Source organism: Pyxicephalus adspersus, chromosome 3 (genome assembly GCF_032062135.1).
Source record: "Pyxicephalus adspersus chromosome 3, UCB_Pads_2.0, whole genome shotgun sequence".
NCBI lineage: Eukaryota > Metazoa > Chordata > Amphibia > Anura > Pyxicephalidae > Pyxicephalus > Pyxicephalus adspersus.
Genome location: NC_092860.1, coordinates 138,968,762 through 138,992,731, shown reverse-complemented (window position 1 = coordinate 138,992,731; position 23,970 = coordinate 138,968,762). Strand labels below are relative to the sequence as shown.

General features: G+C 38.4%; 1 protein-coding gene across 1 annotated transcript in view; it reads left to right on the top strand.

Annotated features, from left to right (window-relative positions):
* HGFAC (HGF activator) overlaps positions 1-23,970 on the top strand; it is a 43,712-nt gene extending 19,742 nt beyond the window's left edge. The window contains exons 5-14 of the mRNA XM_072406509.1: positions 944-1,066; positions 2,539-2,673; positions 3,648-3,758; positions 5,806-5,983; positions 8,145-8,230; positions 9,492-9,738; positions 16,333-16,472; positions 17,108-17,248; positions 22,404-22,552; positions 23,404-23,970. Of these exons, the coding sequence (XP_072262610.1) occupies positions 944-1,066; positions 2,539-2,673; positions 3,648-3,758; positions 5,806-5,983; positions 8,145-8,230; positions 9,492-9,738; positions 16,333-16,472; positions 17,108-17,248; positions 22,404-22,552; positions 23,404-23,583 (1,490 nt within the window). The 3' untranslated portion in view covers positions 23,584-23,970. The remainder of the gene's footprint in view (positions 1-943; positions 1,067-2,538; positions 2,674-3,647; positions 3,759-5,805; positions 5,984-8,144; positions 8,231-9,491; positions 9,739-16,332; positions 16,473-17,107; positions 17,249-22,403; positions 22,553-23,403) is intronic.

The following is a 23,970-nucleotide window of genomic DNA, read 5'->3' as shown; positions in this document are numbered from 1 at the left end:
ATGCTGGGGAGATAAACCAACTGACAACTCCCAGGGACTTAGGAAGAGATCTGTCCTTAAAACAGGAATAAAACCCTAAATAACAGTCAAAAAGCCAAAAAGTCACTAGGACTTACAGGACTTACCTATGCTAAGTTTTTTTTGCCAGAAAAACTTTCCCTCTGAACCTGGTGGCCTTTTTTTTTTTTTTTGCATGCACTGTGCGGTGTCCTGGTAGGTTTTATATGTGGCAGACCAGTGGCCGGAGGACAACAATCAGTCATTAGCAGGGGCCATCTTATGGCTGAAAAAGATTGCTTGAACTGCTGTGGAGTGATAGAGACTTCGAGGGATGCAGCAATGGATCACTGCAAAGTTCATACAAAAGGTAAGTGTGTGCCATAATTGGTAAGTATTCTGTACATATAATAATGGAAAAAGCTCACTGATATCACTGCGCTGGAAGGGATCACCTTGCAAGGTAAGTGTACCATGTGTACAGTGTGTTAAAATACGCTGTGCAAACTTGCACACTATGGCAAACGCTTCTTTGTGACCTATAACTTCTGGCAGTACAGGTAGTCCCTGAGTTAAGGACAATCGACATACGTACGACTCCTAGATACCAATGGGGCTTCCCTGCTCCCTCATGTGCAGGACAGAGGCTTGATAGGGGGAGGGGGCAGTTTGCATGACTTGCAGAAGTCTTTTGCTAAACACAGCTGAGGAAGAACTCGTTAATGACCAAGACAAACTCTGCAGTTGTTTTTTTTTGCATATCAAAGCACAGTTTGCTCCAGAAGTTTATAAATGCTTAAGAAATTCAATTCTGACCCCACCAGGTTTTACTTGCATCCAACAATCTAAAATATCTTCTAACTAATTGTTTTCTGTTAACCTGAATAATGCAAATCTATAACAAAAATGCAATATATTTGACATATTTTCTTCTTGTTTCCTACAGTTTTTGAGCATCATTGTGCCAGTAATCCTTGCCAAAACGGAGGCACCTGTACCAATATGCCATTTCTGAACTCGTACTACTGTGTGTGCCCAGAAGAGTTTTCAGGACACAGCTGTGAAATTGGTTAGTCACCTAATGTGTCACCTTATGTATAATACATGGGGTAACAGAACTGTGCTTGAGATGTGTGTGTGGTATATATAGTGAGATGGACTCTTCTGCTCCTTCACTGTTTAGTAGGAGGCAGAGGTGGGTCTTTGACCATGCTTTATTATTTAAATGTAGTTGGGAAAGGGGGGGTTTACAAACTTGGCCATGCTATGCATTATGGGGAAACTTACAAATCTGTGATTGGCAAAAAAAAAATTACAAATTAAATAATGTTTATAATTAGAGGATTAAAGGGTAGAGGAAAAGACTGTCTGCTTTACAGTGTCTTTGTGTGATTGAAACCTTGGACTGGCAACCTCATATGAGGTAAGTCACTAAACAGGTATACAGCTGGACCCCGAGTTAAGGACTTCCGACATTCGAACGACTCCTAGATAAGAAGAGGGCTTCCCTGCTCGTTGGTGTGTAGGACAGTGGCTTGATGGTGGCGGTTTGCATGACCTGCAGAAGAAATCTTTTGCTAAACACAGTTGAGACTGAGCTCTTCTGCAACATCTTGTAACTAATGACCAAGAAAAACTCTGCAGTTGTTTCTTTTTGCATATCACAGCTTGCTCCAAAAGTTATTGAATCTCTAAAAAGTTTTTTCTTTGTTTTTTTGCTTTGTGTGTGATGACCTCACAGTAAGGATTTTATACAGTAACTGACACCTCGCTGCCTAATAATATGTTAAGACAAACTTCTGTCCTAATTGCTTTTTTTTTAAAGAATGTACATGTTCCAACTTACTTAAGAACAAACCAACAGTCTCTATCTCATATGTAACCCAATTTAAACAAATTTATGAGTCACACCGGTGACCTATTACAGGTACTTCCCTGTAATAGGTCACTGGTGTGACTCATATATTTGTTTAAATTGCAGCTTGAACTATGGAGCCTGTAAACCAATTTTTTTTAAAGAATGCGAATGGATAAAAGTAAAAAGCCCTAAAACATGTCTCCTGCTCTCTTACATTAAATATTCACAGTGGGGTGCTGCACACTTTCTTACATTCTGCCAGTTAAGCACACACAGCAGATGATTGTCCCCAAGAGGAATTGTCATACTTGTCTCAGGCAAAAATGTCCCTTACATTGTAAATGTAGTGTTGCTCCCTCTAGTGGCCAGTGTAGAAACCTCTATATTTAATGCAATACTAAAAATATGGAAGTCCCAAAAACAAATTGCAGTAATACCTCAATATATGCATTGACTATATTTTCTATTTAGGAAACTAAACGAAGAGCAGGCAGACTTCAGATGTGTTGGATAGCAGTGAAAGACGGTCTCATGATTTAGAGTAAAATAAGCATAGTGAGTAAATTAGGCAAGGACTGGTAAAGGATAGATTTTTGTAAGCAGGTAGGTAACCTTATAGAAATGATCTTTGAAATGCGTGGGTCATTACATTTTCTTCAACTGCTTTCCTTCTCCTTTTTTAGCCAAGTGCTTTGATGAAGCCCACTACCAGTATTATGATAATGGAGACAGCTGGGCCAGGATTTACAATGGAAGAGTGGAGAGATGTACCTGTCAGAACAGCCAGATTGAGTGCCACACTGGGGAGAGATACACAGGTAATACTGATCCTTACCAAGGTTCTGCTAAGTGGGTTTTGTGCAATTCATATGGACAACTGCACTTTAATGTTAAAGTGAACCAGAGCTTTGTCTATGAAGGGCAAGTTTGCATAGTTGTGCCCCTTCTCCCTGCTTGTTCACTTCCATGCTGTTCTATTCACTCTTCTGGAACAAAGTGAAGGGAAAATAAACATAACTGGTTAGCTCCAAGTTTGTTGGGTTGGAGCCTTCATAAGACTAAGGTAATCTTACTATGTGCAGTGAGACAAGGCCATAGTAAGAGGAGGCAAAAGAGTATAGGAAGGGTAAAAGTTGTACCTTAAAAATATATTTATAGGTATCATGATCACCTTAGACCCCATTTTTTGGAGGCCTTCCCTTGGCTGTCATCATTGCATTCTGTACTTTTACCTAGTTATTCATAATACAGTAAAATGTCCTGTTCTTTTATATTCCTGGTTCCTATGCTGGTTCTGGTTCAGCTGGGTCAGCAATCTTATTTGCTAAATCACTACTCAGGTATACTATGTGGGCCATTTGTCTATCCTTCTGTATACCGGGTGGTAGTAGTTTCTAAGTCAGAAGAATGGGCAGTGACAGCAATTGTTAGAATGGACCTAGAATTGTTAGACCTAATGAAAATTGTTCATTAGGGAAATTAGGGAAAACAACAAGGAAACGTAAACCTGCTATTTTTAAAGTCGTAAATCAAAATATCTCTTTTTTTTGTTTTATTTTTTGCCAAGTTAAATAAAGAGAACACTGTTCACTGTCCTTGATATTTTACTGCCTTTCCTTACTGCTTTATGATCCAAAATCTATTTGGCCTTTTCATATGTATTCTCTTTTTTAATGGTACACCTATGTAGAAGTTGAAATTAAAATGAGATCTCAGAGTTATGTCATAAAATTTGTGGAAATCTGTAAAAGACAAATTATTTAAACTAATAGTAAACTTTCTACCCTCCTAGCTTGCCTAATAAACCCGTGCCAGAATGGAGGGGCCTGTCGTTTGATGATCTCGACTGGTAGACCAGTGTGTGGATGCAGAGGAAAATATGTAGGAAAACACTGCAATATTGGTAAGTCTTAGCATCTGATTCAATACAGATCTGTTCAAATCCTGAATAGAGGGTAAGTGGGCACTGGAAGGAAGAAAAATGATGAAGAATGGACCACTGTTACCTTAAACATGTTGAGAGTTGTGCAACTTCCCTTTTCTTTGTAGGGTAACGTGTCTGGAATAAGGTTCTGCGGAACATCTCTGATCAGAACATCTCATCTGATCGAACTGATGCAAGTGAAAATATTACAATTAGAGAGGGGTGTACTGTCCTTAATATCCTGTGGTGGAGGAGCCTTGTCTAGAATTGACTTCCCCCTTCATATCTTTCCATTGAAGCTTTAAGAAGTCCACTAGGTTGGGTTAACCATCATCCAACACCTGTTTAATTCTGCAGAATGCAGGGATGTGCAGGTCTATTCGATTGATGGGTGTCTGATTAAAAATATAAAGAAAAGAAATTCCCTCTTTTGGGACACAGATAACCTATAACATATGATGTATTCTCTGTCCCCAGAGGGGAGACTCCATAGGGACAGAGAAGACATCATTTAAGGTGCAACTGAACTAAAAAAGTGAAGGCTTGCTATGTTTTAGGAAACATTTAGAATCTATAAGTGTGCCAAAGAGTACCAAAAAAAAACTTGTCTTAAATGCCTACATAGATTGGCAGTGCACTTCTTGACTTTGGAAGGTGCCTAGGCACTCCTCTAGCTACATCCTCATAGCTGTATGTCTCTGGAGATTTGGAGAGCAATTTGTCAGAGAGCAAGTCACTACTGGGCTGTTCACGGTTCTCATTGCTCTGACTCAGACATGAGAAAGCAAAGTCCTGCCTCTACCACTATGGCCACCTCCATACGGAGACACAGTGCAAATTTAGGCATAGAGGGGCAGAAGGGTGGGAAAGATCAGCTGCGTTGAGACCATAGACAAGAGTGGTGGCAAGTCTTTTGTCCTCTGACTGCCTTTTCGGCCAACGTTTTCAGAGTTCAGTCTATAAATCCTAAGGGGTAAACTGCTAAAAATTTGAGCTATCATCTGGAAGTATGCAGAACATATCTGGACATTTGGCAGAATTACCTACTAAAAAGAACCTGTCTAGCACTGCAATTTCCACTTTCAATTTTTACTTTCCAAGTCTTTGGCCATGGGCAGCACGGTGGCTCAAAGGTTAGCATTCTGGCCTTGGCAGCCTCAGGTCCCAGGTTGGAATCCCGGCCAGGACACTATCTATCTGAGTTTGCAGGTTCTCCCTGTGTCTGCGTGGGTTTCCTCCAGGTACTCCGGTTTCCTCCCACATTTCAAAAACATGCAGTTAGATTAATTGACTTCCCCCCAAAAAATGGCCTTGGACTGTATTAAAAACATATGACTGAGGTCAGGGCATTAGATTGTGAGCCCCTTTGAGGGACACCTAGTGACATGACTATGGACTTTGTAAGGCACTACGCAACTAAAACTTAGTTACTTTGCTTTGGCACAGAATGGAACCGACACTTTATATTGTGGTGCAGATGGTTTTGCACAGACACCACAATTCTGCTTCAACTGTTAATCTATCAAAGGCTGTTCTTTTTTTGACTATTTGAGAATTCTATGAGATGCAAGAAAAATGGCACATCATTCCCTAAATGTCTTCCTTTAGTACTGACTGCTAAGTATATTGTCAGGTAAGATTCAGAAAAAAAAAATGTTTTGACATTGGTCCTCTCCATGGTCACTTTTTATCTACTACTTAAAGCCAGGTTCAGAAATGGGTGTCCCAAAAACCTGAAGGGACTGATTTTCAGCTCTTGTTTGGAATCTTCTCATGAGATGCCAGCTTTTGCCCGAATCACATGTCTTTGTCATTTTAAAAGCATCCTCTGGCACATAAATTCCATAATAGGCACACCTCTGAGCTCCTGGCGAATAACTTCAGCAGAAATCTGAGTTTTAATAAGCAGTGGAGAGCTGACACATACAGTATTTCCTATTTAATTAAATATAACTCAATTTTATGCAGCCATGGGACTATAAAAAAAGGACAATAATTTGTGACTGTTGCTTGGTTTTGCCTTTAGATATCAAACAGAATTGCTATAATTATGATAACGCCACTGAATATCGAGGAGTTGTGAAGAAAAGCCTTTCGGGCCACAGCTGCCTGCGGTGGAACTCAGACTTGCTTCATCATGAAATTCACATCGGCATGTTGGTTGATTATATCCACAAAGGTTTAGGATCGCATCCATACTGCAGGCTAGTGCTCTAATTACTTGTTAATTGACCTCCATAAAAAATTGTGCATCTATTATTCTCATATAATCTGCTGATTGTAAATATGATCATATACATAGCTTTGCAAACCTGCTGATTATATTTAGAGAAACAGATTTAGGTTGTTTGAGATTTATATGTAGATAAAATATCATCAGCATGGCCAGAAGATGGCATTATTAATCAACGCAAATGTCTTGTGAGCATGCCGTATGCTCATCATGTATATTAACTGCGTGGGCCAGAGGGGCCCTATAATTATTTGCAAGTATTAATTCAGATCAGTGTTTTAAAATGCTAATTTAGGCACCACAACCAAACCCTACAGTGTTAACCTATGACCCAGCCAGAGTGGTGTGCATTTAACACTGAGTTGTGTATTGACGCAAGTTAATAATACACTGAAATTTCAATTGGCTTTTTGTTGGTAATTTTACATTTCAACAATGTTTTTTTCATTTATATTATTTATCAATGTCTTTATGGAGTTTTATTGTTAGACAGGACAGTGATTAGGCTGTGGAGGTTTCCTCTTTCCTTGAGTATTCAAATAAATATAATAGTATTTAACCCCTAAAGCCACATAAATGTATGAAAAAAAGAAAGGATAGCAGCAGGGATTTTGTGTTGCCGAAATGAAAATTGCTATACACTAATACCAATACATGATTAAAACAATCATACAAATATATGGCCCATAGCCCACTTTGTTTGGTGGGGTCTAGGACCTAGTGCTATACACATTACTCCTAGGATGAAGTTAACAGTTGACCCCATAAAGGGGTGAAGCATTTTAGAAAAGGGAGAAGAAAAGTTGATCTCAATCCCTAACGTGTTTTGTTAGGATGAAGTTCATAGTTGGCCATATAAGAGGGTGAAGCATGTTAGAGACAAGGGAAGAAAAGTTTATCTCAGTCCCTGCCAAGTTTCATTAGAATGAAGTTAATAGTTGGCCCTATAAAGGGGGGAAGCATGTTAGAGAAGGAATATGAAAAGCTGATCTCTATCCCTGATACATTTCGTTAGGATGAAGTTGTTAGTTGACCCCATAAGGGGGTGAAGCATGTTAAAGAAGGGGAAGACAGGACAGTCCTTTGGATAAAGGATTTGTAGCTCTTAGCAATGAAAAGCACCAAAACACGGCTTGATCACTAAATTATTATTTTTATTTAAATATATCCATTAGTAGAAAACCCAGTTAAAACTGAGTTTCCTTTATTTTCATCCTGGAATTTTCTGTTAGGGATGTCAGCGGTAATGTTACCGCTAGCCAGGAAGCACTAAAGCTGTGCCAAAATTGAAGTTAATTTTTCTCAATTATATTATTCCAAGCTAAACTCTAGTTGAAAGATATGGATACTGTAGGCCTATGTAGATTAAAGAAATGGTGTAGTATGATGGAGTCGGTGAGTGGCTGGATGAACATCATGGCACTCAACAGATCTGCAAGACTTTTGCTAAAGTACAGGTGGATCTAAAAGAAAAAGAAAAGTGACTTTACAGATAAAAATACATCTTTAGTTTTTTATAATGTGAGCAGTGCAACTACCTGGATTTGATTTTGTATTAGACTTTTGAAGCCTACTGTAAACGAGAGGAAAGTCAAAGGAGTGGGAAGAGATGTATCTGTAAAGTAGGACTGAGCTGTTTATAGATAACTGGATAGAAAACCCTCATATGTAATTTATCTGTGTATTTAGCTGTTTGCCCAGACCTCAGCTTTAAATACAAATCCGTGCTGTGCTTAGCAGAACAAGCAGCACGACATGTAAGAGTATTTAAGCTTTACTGTTCTTCTTACCTTAGGTCAGGCCTGTAGATAAACATCTGCTGTAGCATTAGCTGTAAATGATAATTACCTGCATTGTTCATAATCTTAAACATTGGTGAACACTTTCAGGCCATGTCTGAAGGACTAGGAGGTGACGTCAAGCACCTTCAATGGTCAAAAGAACTTGTTTACACTTAGGGAGATCCTCTCTATTGCAAAGTCAATTCCATCCCTTCCATTCTGTGGTGCAGAGGAAAGGATAGAAGCGCAGTTCATGGCCAGGGTAATCCTCTATGCTTACTAACTGATGACATTTCCATTTAACAATAAGTCTGTGTAATTAGTGTTTCTTTTGATGTCTTCGAAATGTAGGAGTCCTGATGGAGATGGGACCCCATGGTGTTATGTGATGAAGGATAACCATTTGTCCTGGGAGCACTGTGATATCCGTATATGTAGTAAGTATACACATTGTAGTTTTTTCTCCAGGATACAAATCTTAAATAATGTTCATATTATATGTACCGGATATAAAACATACAAACATGTAGAGAGATGAGCAATAACCATCTCTATGTTTTATTCTAATAAAAGGGTTTGTTTAATAAGTAGGGTTTGTTTTACTTTCGTTTCACAAAACAGGCAGATTGTTATCTATCAGTTATTACACAACTGGAAGAAGAGAAGAGCAGCTCCGAAAACTATAGTCCACAGAATTACTAAATTAAATTGCAGAAATACACTAAAAAACATTTGTTAAGGCGAGGCATGAAAGAGCTGTCTGCCCAAATCAATCCCTACCCATTTCTTTTACTTAATTTGGCCAGCAGCTGAAAATCCCACCTTCGTAAAACGTGCCAGTCCTTTTGAGTACGTGCAGCAATGGGGGAATGAACAATCTGGTATCTGTCATCCTAGCTTCACTTAATCTTGTAACAAACTGATAAAAAAACATTTATTCATCATATAATAGACACATATTCAGTGGCACTTTCTAGAAGACAATGCATTCCAGGGCAGAGGAACATATTTTTCTTCATGGGAGTAGGGGAGCCCACTAGGAACTTTCTGTTGGGCCAGTCTATGTCTGACTAGATTTATGAAATGCCCTGATAATAAAGTCCACACAGAGTATGATAAATTGTTTTTTGATACTAACATTTGGAGAGGCACCAACAATTAACTACAACTCATTACAGCCACAGAAAAATATACACTCCTGAAAAAGTCATATAATAGAAGACTTCCCCAAATAGATTCTTACCCTTCTCCAGTCCGGACTGCATAACCCCTACCTTTCCATATGTACTCTTTCTATTGATGCCCAGACCTAACCACCGGTAGTAAGCTGCCTTACAATCGGAAGGCACTGCCCACAAAAAGGAGCATGAAAAGGTGTACAAGAGGTAAAAGTGTAAAGGAGGTACTGACCATGTTTTTTTCTACCCCCCTTTGGGATATAGCAGAAAAGGTTACAACAATTAGATTAATGTTTGTTAACCAATAAGCAGTTTTTATGATTGCTGTATGTACATGAAAAGTTCATTAGGAAATATTGATGAATACAGTAAATGGTTATTGATTAAAGTTTTTCATTGTTGGAAATAAACATTTCATTAATGTTATATTTTTCATCTTATATAGTATATATATATACTTATATACATAGTATGTGCTTTCATATAAACACTCAGATGTTCCCGGTTTGGTATTTTACAGCTGATAAGTCTCGGAGAATTGTCCTGGATGATGAATTTGCAGTGAACACATTTGCTGTAACTAAACCAAAGTGCGGGAAAAGACATGAGAAGCGGGTTATGCTGCGAGGGCGAATCCTGGGCGGTCTTTCAGCACTTCCGGGCGCTCATCCTTGGTTGGCGGCAATATACATTGGCAAAAATTTCTGTTCCGGCAGCCTTTTAATGCCATGCTGGGTGGTCTCAGCTGCTCACTGCTTTGCAGACAGGTACATTAAATATCTAGTAGGGTTATACAAGTTTGAAAGAAACTCTCAGTAAAGTTAGGTATATTACCAAGTCAGGTTTTAACTTGAACCACAAACCAAAATATTTGATTATTGCAACGTGTCCCAATTGGATAGGGTTCACCTCGTTAGCTGTTCTAGGTCATGTGAGAGAAAGTTCAGTTTCCTCTTTCCAAGATGCATTCTTTTAGATACAATGCAGATAAAACAGGAGCCACAATGAAAGATTAGCTGATTCAGTACTCATCTTTAATACTTGAACCAAGACCTTGTAAAGGTGTCAAATATTTTTTATTGTTTGGAAGTATTCCCTTATGATCCTGATAGATTGGAGTTACATGAATATTGATAAAAATTTTATAAAATATGGAAGAGGAAAGTTGCTTCTTTTTCTTGGTTTTACAATGAATGGAGATTATACCGCTGGGATAGGAATTTCTTTAGAGCAGCTATTATCAAGCTATGAATTGCTTTTTCTAGTGCTGCACTCCAAGAGGGTCAGCTGGCACCTCACTTACTGAAAATCCAGCTACTAATTAAAGGTTGGATAGGCTGGTGCCCTCACGGAGCACACAGGCCACCATTGATGGATCAATAAGGGGGGTGCTCACTAGGACATTACTTTTGGGTTCTTATGTGTGTTATGCAAAGATGGTAGATGTGGATAAAAAAAGATATGACCTGTCACTAGGATATGACCTGATTATTAAGTGATCATATTATTAATCAGGAATTACATTTACTGATTGGGATATGGACTAGAGATAACAAATATAAACTATAGGAAGAAGTGGAATCCCACGCTGGAGATTTTAAACAATGGTGACTATAATTAGATGTGGTTAAGGATAAAGATTAATGATTGTTGTATTGATTGCATATTCTGGGGGAATAATGGAAAGGGAAAAGACTTACAAAGTTCCTGCTGAGATAAAGGATTTTAACTATTTCTGCTGCCAGGTTTTACCGAAGGGTGCTGTGCAATAGGTACCCCAAGATCTGAAGAGGTTATTTTTTTGCAGTACATGTTGGTTTCCATCATGATGCACATTAGGATAGCTTTACTTATAGATTTTTCTCATGGTGGAATAATAAAAGCTTACCCGCCTAGTCCGCATGATCTCATCACTTCATCTCTTACTCCCCTCTCAAACTGTACCCAAACTGTACTGCCAGTCTCATTTCCTTTCCAACAATTTAAAGTTTTCCTCCTCCACTTAAGCTACGTACACACTTCCAATTATTATCGTTGGTAAACGAACGACGAACGATCCTGCACGATATCTGCGAACGATCGTATAGCACCGATCCTGTACATACAGATAACGACACGATCGTTCGTAGATATTGTACACACAATAGATGCGATCGTTTGAACGATACAGGAAGTTATGTGCACCACAGGAACGTTCGTTCATCACGCATGCTCAGACCATGGACGATCAATGAACGATCGTACACACGAACGATGGTCAACGATCGTCGTCCAATCCGATCCGCCGGTCCGGTCGTTCATTTCCAACGACTTTCCTCGTTCGTCGGCGTCGTTGGTTACTTTTTTTACGAACGATTTTTGCCCAATCGATCGTTCGTCGTTCGTTCGAAGTGTGTACGCAGCTTTAGTCATGCAGATCCTTTGCCTAACTTCAGTTCTAGGACTTGCTTTACTGGGAAACTTTTGGCATCAGAGTAAACACTGCTTCCAGGACTCAGAATGTTTCCAGATAAGAATGGATAATATTGGTTTCAGATAAGTTTCCAGATAAGAAGTTGGATAAGAGCTAAGACTGGAAATGAACATGTGAAGATAGAAATACCATTGCTGTTACCCTTGATGAACTATGTAATCAATTATTTTTCATGGAATTTTTCAGGAATACAATGGCTGCACGCTTTTTCCAATTCAGTGACTCGCTTAATAGTCAAGAAAGGTTGAGCTTGATAGCCCTAGAGCCCGGATCTTAAAACAATAAGCAATGGCAGTGGATTGGTATTAGATTTTCATTAGCTCACGTTAAATGCTTTTCGACTCATCACCGCTGGCTCGAGAGCAAAGTTTATACCCTTCACTAACAATCACCTTAATGTAAAGCTGGCCCCTCACTCCTGTTGTAGAAGCTCTGGCTAACCCGCAGAGCCTTTCATTGTTCAATAGGTTGTGGGGACATTTGCCAGCAGATTAAACACAGCCAGTGATGTTCTTTTTGCTGTAACACATGGCCGAATCATAGCTCTGATAATTGAAAGTAACTCCACAAGACCAACTGTGTAAAGAAGAAAAGGTAAAATGAGTGTAGCTGGAAACTCTGATGTCTTTATCTGCCTTGATTCAGGCACAAACACAGCTTTCCCCGTAAACCTTCAGATAATTAGCTATATTTGCATTTATCCTTTGCTTCTTGTGGCTCTAAGTGGCTTACTTTTTTGTAAGGCAAATCCATTGGAAAATAGGTTACAAAGCACAAGCAAAACTACATTCATTTCACTCTGCACTGCTTTATTCATCAGAGCTTTTCAGATTTGGGGCTGATTTAGAGATACTATAATGAAAGAAAATAGCAAGATAGTTCATTACAATCAAAGGTTCGCTTTCATGCTGTAATCTGGCTGATTGCCAATGGAGACCGGGTGTCAGCATCTATACCAGGGGTACCCACACTTTTTTGGCTTGCGAGCCAGCATCTATACCATATAGACATCTTGCGTGTCAGCATCTATACCAGGGGTACCCACACTTTTTTGGCTTGCGAGCTACTTTTAAAATGACCAAAGTCAAAATGATCTGCCAACAATAAAAAGTTGGACTTAATAACTCCTGTGCGTGGTAGAGTTTATTTTGAAAGGAAGGGCTCCCCGATCTACTTGCGTTGCCTTTGTTTTCTACTGGTAGACCTGATCCACCTGTTGGGCACCCCTGATCTACACTAACATGCTGGAAAAGTCAAAATGATCTGCCAACAATAAAAAGTTGGACTTAATAACTCCTGTGCGTGGTAGAGTTTATTTTGAAAGGAAGGGCTCCCCGATCTACTTGCGTTGCCTTTGTTTTCTACTGGTAGACCTGATCCACCTGTTGGGCACCCCTGATCTACACTAACATGCTGGAAAAGAAAGGTAACTAATAAGTTATTATACTTTACTTTTATATTAGTATAAAAAGGTCTCTGTAAGGTATAAGGGATTCATTTTAGTATGTGTTGGACAGTTCTAGAATCTGTTTTCCCTAGGGAGTGCTGCTAACGTCTGTTGCACGGGAGGAACCTGGCCTTAGCAAGGTAGGAACCAATAACTAACCTGATGAATTACACGTTGGGCCTGTTGTGCCCTTTTGTGCTTTTTTGATGGGCTCTAAAACAGAATAAATTGGTAGGGAACTGAGTTCTGGGGGCCTCTCACCATAGATGATTAGAAGACACTAGGGTGGACAGGGCTAGGCCTGAGTCTAAAGGCTGAACCACTGAGGGGATAAGCCTGGTTACCACTGGTAAACAAGAAGGCACCTAGAAGAGATTTACTTTAGCACAAGATCTCATTGGTGCTAGGCATGGGGCTGTTTCTTCAATCGAGCGATCTACTTCAGAGAAGATATGTTACTCTTACTGCTTGTTATATTCAGAGTTCCTTGGGGACTCTAGAGGTCAGCTGTCAGTGTTGACTGTCAATAATTGCTACTGGATGTGACATGCCACTGTATGACATTCTGCCACCCTGGCCCTCTCTGTTATTTGTATTGGGTTGGAATTCTCCTTAAACTAGGATCTATGAACCCTTACAGGGTGAGTTTTATGGTTTGCTTCTTTTGAGACTTTGCACCCTGCCCCCTCATCAAAATATACAACCTCCTATATGTCTGAACTGAACCCCCCATTTCCCTAATCTTGTACCTGTCATGGGGAGCAGCACCATGTTCTTACCTCATAATGAAAGCTCTCCCTTCACTGGGGAAGAAGACCTCCAGAACAATAACCACTGCAGGTTAAATTATGTCGCTAGACAGAAAGGGAGGTCCAAAAGAGTTGTTAGTAGAGTTGTTTTCAGTACTAGAGGTACTAGACAGATTTCAATGGGAAAGCAGAGAATTCTCTAACATCTTTAGATATTACCTGCCACTTAGACCAAATATTGCCCTGGGTTATTGAAGAGCACAAACTATTCTTCACTTTGTGTCCTAAGGTGAGCTTAATAATGAAAATTCACTTACTATTGTTCTTAATAATCTATGGACATCACAACCTGAAATAATGGGTTATATTGGGCAGGGGTTGCAAAGAGGGCCAGATTTCGTGAAGCGAAAATGTGTGGAGGCTGACCACTAACCGGGGTTGGTGTGGGCGTAATCTGTATGGGTCCCGCACAGCACGCGCCTACCAGGGTGACGTGAGGGATTCCCTGTGCACGGAGTCTGCTGTCAGTGCAGGCTCCGTACAGACCACATTTTGGAATCAGAGTGGGTGTGGTTTGTGCCGGTTCTGCACAGCACACACCCACTATAATGATGTAGGGGATTCCCTGTGAACACATGGGGACTCCTGTCTTGCTGATTATGCCGCCGAGTAGCGGGCCGATAATTGCAAGGCGGTTGATCAACTAATGAAATATAAAATAGCTTTTTTATACGCGTGTATTTTATACTGTGGTCAACAGTGCTAGCGGGCTGCATTTTATTGATTTTATGACAGAGGCTACGGGCCGGTGCAAATCTGAACACCGGCCCCAGGCCGAACATTGAACGTGTCTAATATAGAGTATGTGAAATGGTGTTTTGCTTTGTGCCATCTTACTCTTAGTCAAATAATAGTGAATCTGAAGGCTGCCTTGTTGTCAATCCTTTCTCCAGCTTTAGGAGTTTTGGTGAAGACCAAACAAGTCATTAGATGTTAGATCAATGAAAGTATTTTGTAAGTCACTGGTGATGCAAAAGATCTACCTATATCTTATCTATCTATATATATATATATATATATATATATATATCTATATCTATCCTATATCTATACAACACTTTTTATATACTTTATATAGATCTATATTACAACCTCTGTTCCTGGGTATTACTTGAGCCCCGGTTGGCTGCTGAACTGAAAGTCACTGTAGCCTTTGCTTCTGTGTGAAAATAATTCATCTAAAACAAAGGTGTGGCTTTTTCGAAGTGCCCTTCATATTTATCTAGCCTTGCTTGCAGCAATAATTACTGAAAAGACAACAGAATGTTACAGTCTCCATCAGAAATACACTAAATATTTGCAAGGGAAAAATAAAATCTTCATTTATGTTGTAAGAGCTCTGGGTTTTATAAAACCTACAGACCTAAGTATATCAGATCATTTATGCCCACAGTGTTGTGAGATTCCTGGGGATTGGCACTGAAAGCGATTTAGAGCTTGGTAATTGGGACACCAAACACAACAGAATACATACATATTTTCTTCAACTGGTATTAGATCTGTTGAAAGTCTCAAAACACTGCACACACAATATTTTGCTGTTTTTTCTCATCGAGAAAGTGATTGAAGTTTAATCCAAATTGATCAATGATTTCTACACGAGACTCATTGGGTCTAATTTAATAAAGCTTTCTAAGCCTGGAGAGGATAGACTATGGGAGAACCAGGGGGATCCAGCTGGAACCTGGAATGGATTTCCTAAAAATCATATTCTATTAATTGGCAAATGTTTTCAATCCCAGCGGTTCTCCCATGATAGTCTATCTTCTCCAGTCTTGGAGACCCTTAATAAATCTGCCCCATTGTGTACTTTCAGTTGCTATTAAGCAACATATCCAATTGCTCAACATCTGATTGAGGATTAAGTGATTGCTTATGCTTGGTTGACTGATTTTGTATCACAACCAATAGTAAAGGGATCCATGACCCCTGCGCAACCCACCTATTCAGATATGGATGGCTGAGATGCCATAAATCCTCATTATTTTTCTACTCTAGGTTCTTCATGCATAAACCCAACTTTGTTTCCAAGGTTCAGAAAGCCATGCTGCCTTGAGACACATAATAGGGACAGATAAAACACATGGCATATCTGCTTTTTGGAGACAGAAAGGGATCTTTGACAAGAAAATGCTGCATTTGAGCTGCTTTGACTGCAGTTTGAATGAAACCTATTTAAATGCAACGTCTACACAAAGCATTTAAACGCAGCATCTGAAATGCAATGTGTACTATTCAATGCACCTTGTGTGTTCCAAACCCTGGTCAAATGTAGAAAAACAGCCATCGTATAAACCCTACAGAATAGTTTTACTTTTTACTCCAGTGGGCCCAATTTATTAAAGTGTATAATATTTACAGACTTGTCCATAGCAAACAAATTTGTCTTCTGCATGTTTGAACTTGCACTGAAAGGTGAAATTAGGAATTGATTGCAACAATAAAAGTCATATTATTTATTGTAATTGAATTTGATGGATGTATCTTTTTTTCAACCTAGCTAACTGTCCAATGCATTATCTTCATTCCTGCAAATAGCAATTAGGACAAAATGAGAATGTTGAGAAAGATGATCCCCTGCCCTGAGTAATAACATTGACTGTTTTCTTTCAAATATTTATTCTTCCTACAGCCCGAGAAAAACAACGGTGAGAGTGGTCTTGGGGCAACACTTCTACAATGTAACCACAGACGTCACACAGACCTTTGAAATAGATAGATATATATTTTATGACAAGTACTCTGTGTTTAAGCCCAACGAACATGATATTGGTGAGTAATGTTGGGAAGAAGAAACATAGTGGATAAATTAGTTATTTTGTGGCAGTTGATTAGGGAGATTATATGATCCATACAAATTGGCAGTTAAAGAGAGATTGCAAAACCCATTACTGGGGTGATACACATTTATATATGATCTTTAGGCAACGGCAGTTGATTAGACTGACTGCCTACATGGTAAGAAATCACATGACTCAATACAACTGACTGTGTCTGTGAATGGGATACAACAATAACATATAAAACCAGTTTATTCTGCTTGTATTTTGCCTTCTCCTGGTCCTCTTGACCTTCATTACTAATAATAAATAAAGCCTTTGTTTCCATTCCATACCACATTGTATACCCAGTGATATCATCTTTATGTGCTTTAGGATTTGTATGAATTTCAATTAGACATTTAATGGCTAAAGTCCTCTTTTCTGTTCCCTATCTTTCTGCATTACATATTGCCCTAGGCTTTAGTTAACCAAATACGGTATTTGAAATATCTGTTTATTGTCCAATATCAACCAGTCTGACTTAATATTCTTTTCTTTTAAAAACATTTTTACAGTGCATTATATTGGTGTTCATATTTAAATTTTCTACAGGCATTTCAAAAAAGTTTTGTTCTTTCATTTTAGTGTTAATCAGATTGAAAAAAAAGGATGGCCAGTGTGCGAAGAAGACTCAGTTTGTGCAGACAATCTGCCTGCCAGATGGTGGCATCACCTTTGAAGATGGTCATGAGTGCCAAGTGTCTGGATGGGGACGGACCAGAGAAGGTTTGAGTCTTAGTTATTACCATAAAAACTTTTACTTCTGCTTTATATTTATACGCAATCAGTTAGTATTTGGTATGAAGATGAATTAAAGAAACTGATGCACATATTCTACAGGCAGACATTAATCATGGACTGGGCATCTTGGTATGAACTAGTTATCTAGGTTATAAATAAATGTAGGCAGGTGCCAGTGACACTACATTAAATGGGGGTACCTGGGTCTTTTTAGAGTACTTCTGAACTATAACTTGCACATAAAGCTCTCGTCTCAGCATGTTGGTGGTCTTTAGTCATCTCTTGCAGCATTGCAGTGGTCTATAAATTAAACATACAGCTCTTGTCCCAGCCAGGTTGACATTGTTAATGTAGCTCCAAGTACATTGCAGGATATAGATCCAATGACAATGGTGATCAAAACCCAGCAGAGGACCTACAAACCATAACATAGCAGATGTAGAGATAGAACAATAGAAATAGGGTTTTATAGTGAGAAATACATTTTTAATTTTTTTTTAAAGGCATAGGCTTTTTTATTAATAAATTATAAAACCAAAGTTGAATCCCAGAGTTGAGTTCTATCACCCCAGAAGCTTGCAAAAGGTCATAACGTCTACAAATTCCTAGTTTTCAAATAGAACTTCAATGGCAACCAAAGCAGATCATATAATCACCATGAGACTCAATACACAGAAAAGATCTAAAAGAGACCAAAAATAATACATACATTTATTGTGGAAAAATAGGGAAAGGTAAATTCAGTTTCTTGTGGGTGTCATTTATGTAACAGGTTTTCCTTGTACTGTATGACTACAGACCTTGACGTTCACCACTCTTGGTACACATGTCAAATAATACATCGTAACAAGCATTGAAAGCTTTCACAATGGTTGAAATAGGCAGTGACAAAAGGTTAAAATCTTAATGTGTTTCCATGAAAACTCTGCTTCATCAGTTAGATCAAAGAATATAATCCTAGAGCAATAATACCTTAAATTATATGCATATAAACACAATATAGTGTATACAAAATATACAAATAAATCAATATTAGTACAGTGTTATCTGTTATTACTATAATTAATACATGGGTTAGGCACAATGAGCCCTCAACTTTCTCCAGGGGGGCCACAGGCACAAGAGCTTGCAACTTCCTCCATTGGGCCAAAGACACAATGCACCCACATTTACCATAGAGGGCCACAGGCACAATCCACCCACATTTACACTAGGGGCCACAGACACAATGCACCCACATTTACCCTAGGGGGGCCCAGGCATAATGCACCCACATTTACCCCAGGGGTCACAGACACAATGTACGCACAATTACCTTAAGGGGCCACAGACACAATGCACCCACATTTACCCTAGAGGGCCACAGTCACATTCATCCACATTTACCCTAGGGGGCCACAGACACAATGCACCCACATTTACCCCAGAGGGCCACAGACACAATGCACTCACAATTACTCCAAAGGACACAGGTAAAGTTTAAAAATTTCTGAAGCCGCAATCTCCCCATATGGATTAGAGCTATTGACTTCTCATGATTTGATTTTCAGCTTCCCTATCCTGCAACTTTCTACAGAATACTACATTTATTCCTGACCAAAAGGGATGCACGGTTTCTCTTGGCCACTACTATGCATGCTGGGTATAGCCAACATCAATCTAACAGCTCCTTATCTTGGCTCATTGCCTAACAAACTATGACCATTATAATGGTATATACTCTCGGTTACCCCTCTACCCTGGATATTGATGATAAATTGCTAAATTTTGTCACTGTATCTTTACCCTACAAGAAACTGATATACTGCCACACAGATTACCTGGCAAAAATTGGTAGGAGATATTTGGGTTAGGTTGAATAAAGTCGGTTGTACCAGGAATCAGTTTGCTGAATACCTCCTTATAACACACTGGGTACACCTATTTAGTTGAGTATCCTTCTTTTCTACATAATAACATGAAATAACTGGTGTTAACCAGATAGCCAGTGTAAATCCTAACTTATGAGTGCTATTACACTTCTGGCCCCATGTTTATTATGTTGAAACAATCATATGATAAACTGATTTGAATATAACTATGTGCATATTGATGCTCTGGCACAACTCAAATGTGTTTAAAGCTTCATAACCATATAAACAAATTTTAAAAATAAAATAAATTCTTAACGTTAGCTATACCTTTGCTGTAAAATTATCAGGTCCAAGCGGATTTAAAAACAAAAAACACCAACGCTTTGTCACCTATAAATCCTGATGTAGTGCAGTCTAGCATGTAATACAGTTTAGTGCAATGTATTACCCATTTAAGACTTTAGCTATAGTCAGGTAATCATAATAAATCCATTATTCTTCCCCCCCTGCTACATTCACATGTTGAATGTACTTTACACTGCGCTAAAAATACAGATTATAGTCACTCAGAGGAAATCAGTGGCAATAATCAAGGCTCTGTTACATAAAGGACCTTCAGCACTGTTTGTTCTATTCTGGTTCTTTCATTTGTTACTTAAAAATACCCCGAGAACTGTTAACGTGCTCTGCAGCAAAGACCTATGACCATTATTATTAGATGTGTTCAAGAATCCTTCATCATTTATGATTGAACAAAACCTTATATTCAGGTGCTTGCTCATGTGTAATATTACCTTGGGAGAAGAATAAGATATGTATATTTTAGGAAAATGGTACTTACTATCCAACACCATCATGCCCGGGATAAGAAATGATAGTTGACACCAAAGACCTCCAGAATTCTGAAAAACAGGATATTGAAAGGCAAGGTGGCAAAATAATAACCTTTGTAAATACTGCTGGACAGTTCTCGTGTTTCATTACATTTTGTACTTTCTTTGTATTTATCTATTATATTCAGAGCAAAATGTCCAGATTTAACTGGTTGCCAATGCAGAGTTGCAGCGCACGCATTGCAATAGCTTATCTAAAAAAAATCTATACTTCCTGTCTCCTGCAATACTTGGTCTTATCCTGACATTTTAGTGTTAGTTCCCGGGGGATACGGGTCAAGTGAAGTCTGATGTTTACTTCTGGTCAATTACTTAATATCAATTTTCAGATGTTAGGTGACCTTTGCAATGGCAGCGCGCATATTTCTATCCAGACAGGTCTATGCATAAATATGATACACTCAATGTGCATTGATATATGTGTTAGTAGAGCAAATAATTGCATGTTCCTATTTCTTCAACAAACTGCTTACAGTATTTGTTTATTGCTTAAAATAAACCTAGAGCTAAATAAAACCTTTTTCAATCTTTATGCCTAATTATAAATGATAAAAAACTAATTCCTGCACTATTCTGCCCTAAAGCAGAAGCTGTACCAGGATCTCACCATGACATATCTTTTTGACCTTTGGCATTACAGTGGAACTAAATGTAAAAAATAAAAAAAATTACCAAGCTGGTCCTTTAATCCAGAGGGGATAGGTGATTTTTCTGCAATAAAATAAACTCACCTGCCTGATGCATAGGACACTCCCCTGTCCTAACTCCTTGCCATCTTTTTCTGCAGCACATTCGGCTGTTGGATCTTTATTGGTCAGGCCAAGATGACATTACCTTTTTCTTGTGCAAAAAAATACTGCCAGACCATGTTTTGTAATGCTGAACTATTATTATTACACAGTAATTATATAGTGCCATCATATTACACAGCACTGTACAAAGTCCTCAGTCATGTCACTGTCCCTCAAAGGAGCTCACAATCTAATGTGCCTACTATAGTTATATGTCATTATTGTAGTCTAAGGTCAATTTTTGGGGGGAAGCCAATTAACCTAACTGCATGTTTATGAGATGTGGGAGGAAACCAAAGTACCCAGAGGTAACCCAGGCAGACACGGGGAGAACCTGTAAACTCTGGCCTGGCTGGGATTCGAACCTGGCGCTGCAAAGGCTGGAGTGCTAACCATTGAGCCACCATACTGCCTATCTATCTAAGACTATCCGTTTTAAGTCATGTGATGTCAGCAAGGGTCCAAATGGCTTAATAATTAGGCAGTCAGACTATATTCTTGCTCATCATCTGTATGAGGATATTCCTTTATTGAATAAAGTGCATAGGCAGCCTGGAAGAGCATGTGTAATACTATAACTGGAATCTCCTCTCCTATTGTGTGATACTTCCCCCACCTCCTAGATTGTAAGCTCTCCGGGGCAGGGTCCTCTCCTCCTCTTGTGTCACTGTCTGTGTTCATTAGCACCCCCTATTTAATTTCCAGCACTGCATAAAATTTTGGGGCTATAAAAATTCTGTTCAATAATAATAATAATAATAATAATAATATTAATAAAAATATTAATAACAATATGCAGTTTTTATCGCATTGACTAATACAGCCAACGAGCCTCAGCATCATTCTTGTTTTGGATTAGGCAAAACCGAACAAACAATAGTTCTGCCTGAACTCTGATCTTTTACTAGACATATGGTCATTTGCCTTTGAATTGGGGTAGTGTCTTTCACCAGACAACTAGGCATCACAAGGCTACCATTTGCTATATAGAAAGAAGTCCTTGAACAAGAAGAATCAAGCATTCAAGAAGAAATCAATAATGAAAAGTGTGCACAAAAAAGGACTAGTCACTAATATTGCTTGTGGTCCTCTTGATATCAATTGAACACATATCAATAAATATCAATATCATAAATCATTTCTATACATTGAAATGTAATCTAAAATAGTGGTTAGACAATAATGGTCAAAGTGGTTTTGTTATATCAACCTGGAACATAACAACTGTAATGCTGGATTTTAAGTGTGAAACAAATCGTTGAATACATGTTTGCAATAAAATAACAATATTTGAATAATAAAAATTTTAATTCAATTTGTTTTTGATGCCTTGAAAGGCCCTTATTATATTGTGGTAAAATATAGTTTAATTTTTAGGCTGTTACATTAGAAGTTATGGCTACATGATAACTATGTGCTCATGTTTGCCATAATGTGGTTATTATCACAATTATTATTAGGATATTATAAATATATATATATTTATTGCCCATATATATAATATATATTTTATATATTTATATATATAAAATATATATATTTTATTGCCCTCTCGCACTAAAAATCATTGTGTTTAATAGTTGCTTTATATTCTTCTTTACAGATGCCATAGATTATTCATATGTTCTGCAGGAAATCAAGGTGCCGCTAGTCCCCGACAGTAAATGCAGCAGCCCTGAAGTCTATGGATCTGAATTGAGTGAAAATATGATTTGTGCCGGATATTTTGATTGCAGCAAAGACGCCTGTCAGGTACATTGTTATTCAGACACCCGCCATTGTTCTTGTCTGTTAAACAGCCTTGAGGTTGAAATAACATAACAATAAAGAATGAAGACAGATTACTTTAAAGTCAATTGTGATTGGCTGATAATATTAGTTGCTGTGCTAGCTGTTCGCCATTTTGAACAAAAGAAATATATATTTATCTTTTTCACATCTATGATAGAGTACTATAACATGGAACCTAAACCTGATATTGTTTATGAAAATTATGCTTTAGCTCATATTTATACCCATATTAAAGTGTACCTAAACTCACATTTTTCACTTTACATAAAAGGGTAGAAAACAGCACTGCCCCCTAATTCGTGATCCCATTCTCGTGAATGAATGGGAGCGCAGAGCCTCCCGGTATACCTACATCTTGCATCCCGGGAGGCTCTTGGGTGCTCCTTCTGCCTATGCCTGAGCATCTCGGGCAATGGCAGAAGGAGCCTTTTCATGAAAAGGGAAAAAAATGACCAATCTCACACATGCACTGTAAAATCTGCAAGTTTTTTTGACCATCTACGTCACTCGATCTCGCGCCTGGGTTGGGTGACGTAGGAAGAAGAACCCGAAAGAAGAGGCGAAGATGGCGGTGCCTGGAGCATGAAGATGAGAGGGACGACGCGGGACCCGATGCAAAACACCTCCGGACCGATCGACTGCTCTGCGGGATTGAAAGTAAGTGAATTTTATTTTGTTTTGGGGGATTTTTGAGTTTAGTTCCTCTTTAAAGAAAAGAGCACCAAGAGTTGGCTTTAATGTTCCATGGCACACAGCTGATGCGTTCAAAACTCAGTAAAATGTTATTAATGTTATTAATTTTTCAATTTCAGGGAGACTCTGGAGGGCCCCTGGCTTGTGAGCAGAATGGGATCACCTACCTTTATGGAATTGTTAGTTGGGGAGACGGATGTGGCCAAATGAACAAACCTGGAGTCTACACTAAAGTATCAAATTATGTGCAGTGGATAAACAGCAAGATCATGCCAAAAAAGACTGATAAAAAGAGATAATAGCTGTATTTTGTATTTCTTTTAAGATTTAAGAAAAGTGAATAATTGAGTGTGATGTGGTACTGAAGATCCTCTAGAAATATCATCAAAGACTGATATCTGCAATTGGCTCTATTTTACGAACTGCTTTTAATCTATGGACAATTGATATGTAGCAACATGGGAGTTACTAAAATATAAATTCTAAGAAATACTTATGACAGTGAGCTCTGTTCTATCACAAAAGTAATTTGGTTGTCAACAAGCTGTTTATTACTTTTAGAAGAGTATTTTAGGTATAATACATTTTTTGCATTTAAAATTGACCACATATAACTAAAATGTCCGTATACCTTGTTGACCATTGTCTTAATTTCTATTACTGAAATAAAATAGAGGTTACCAATA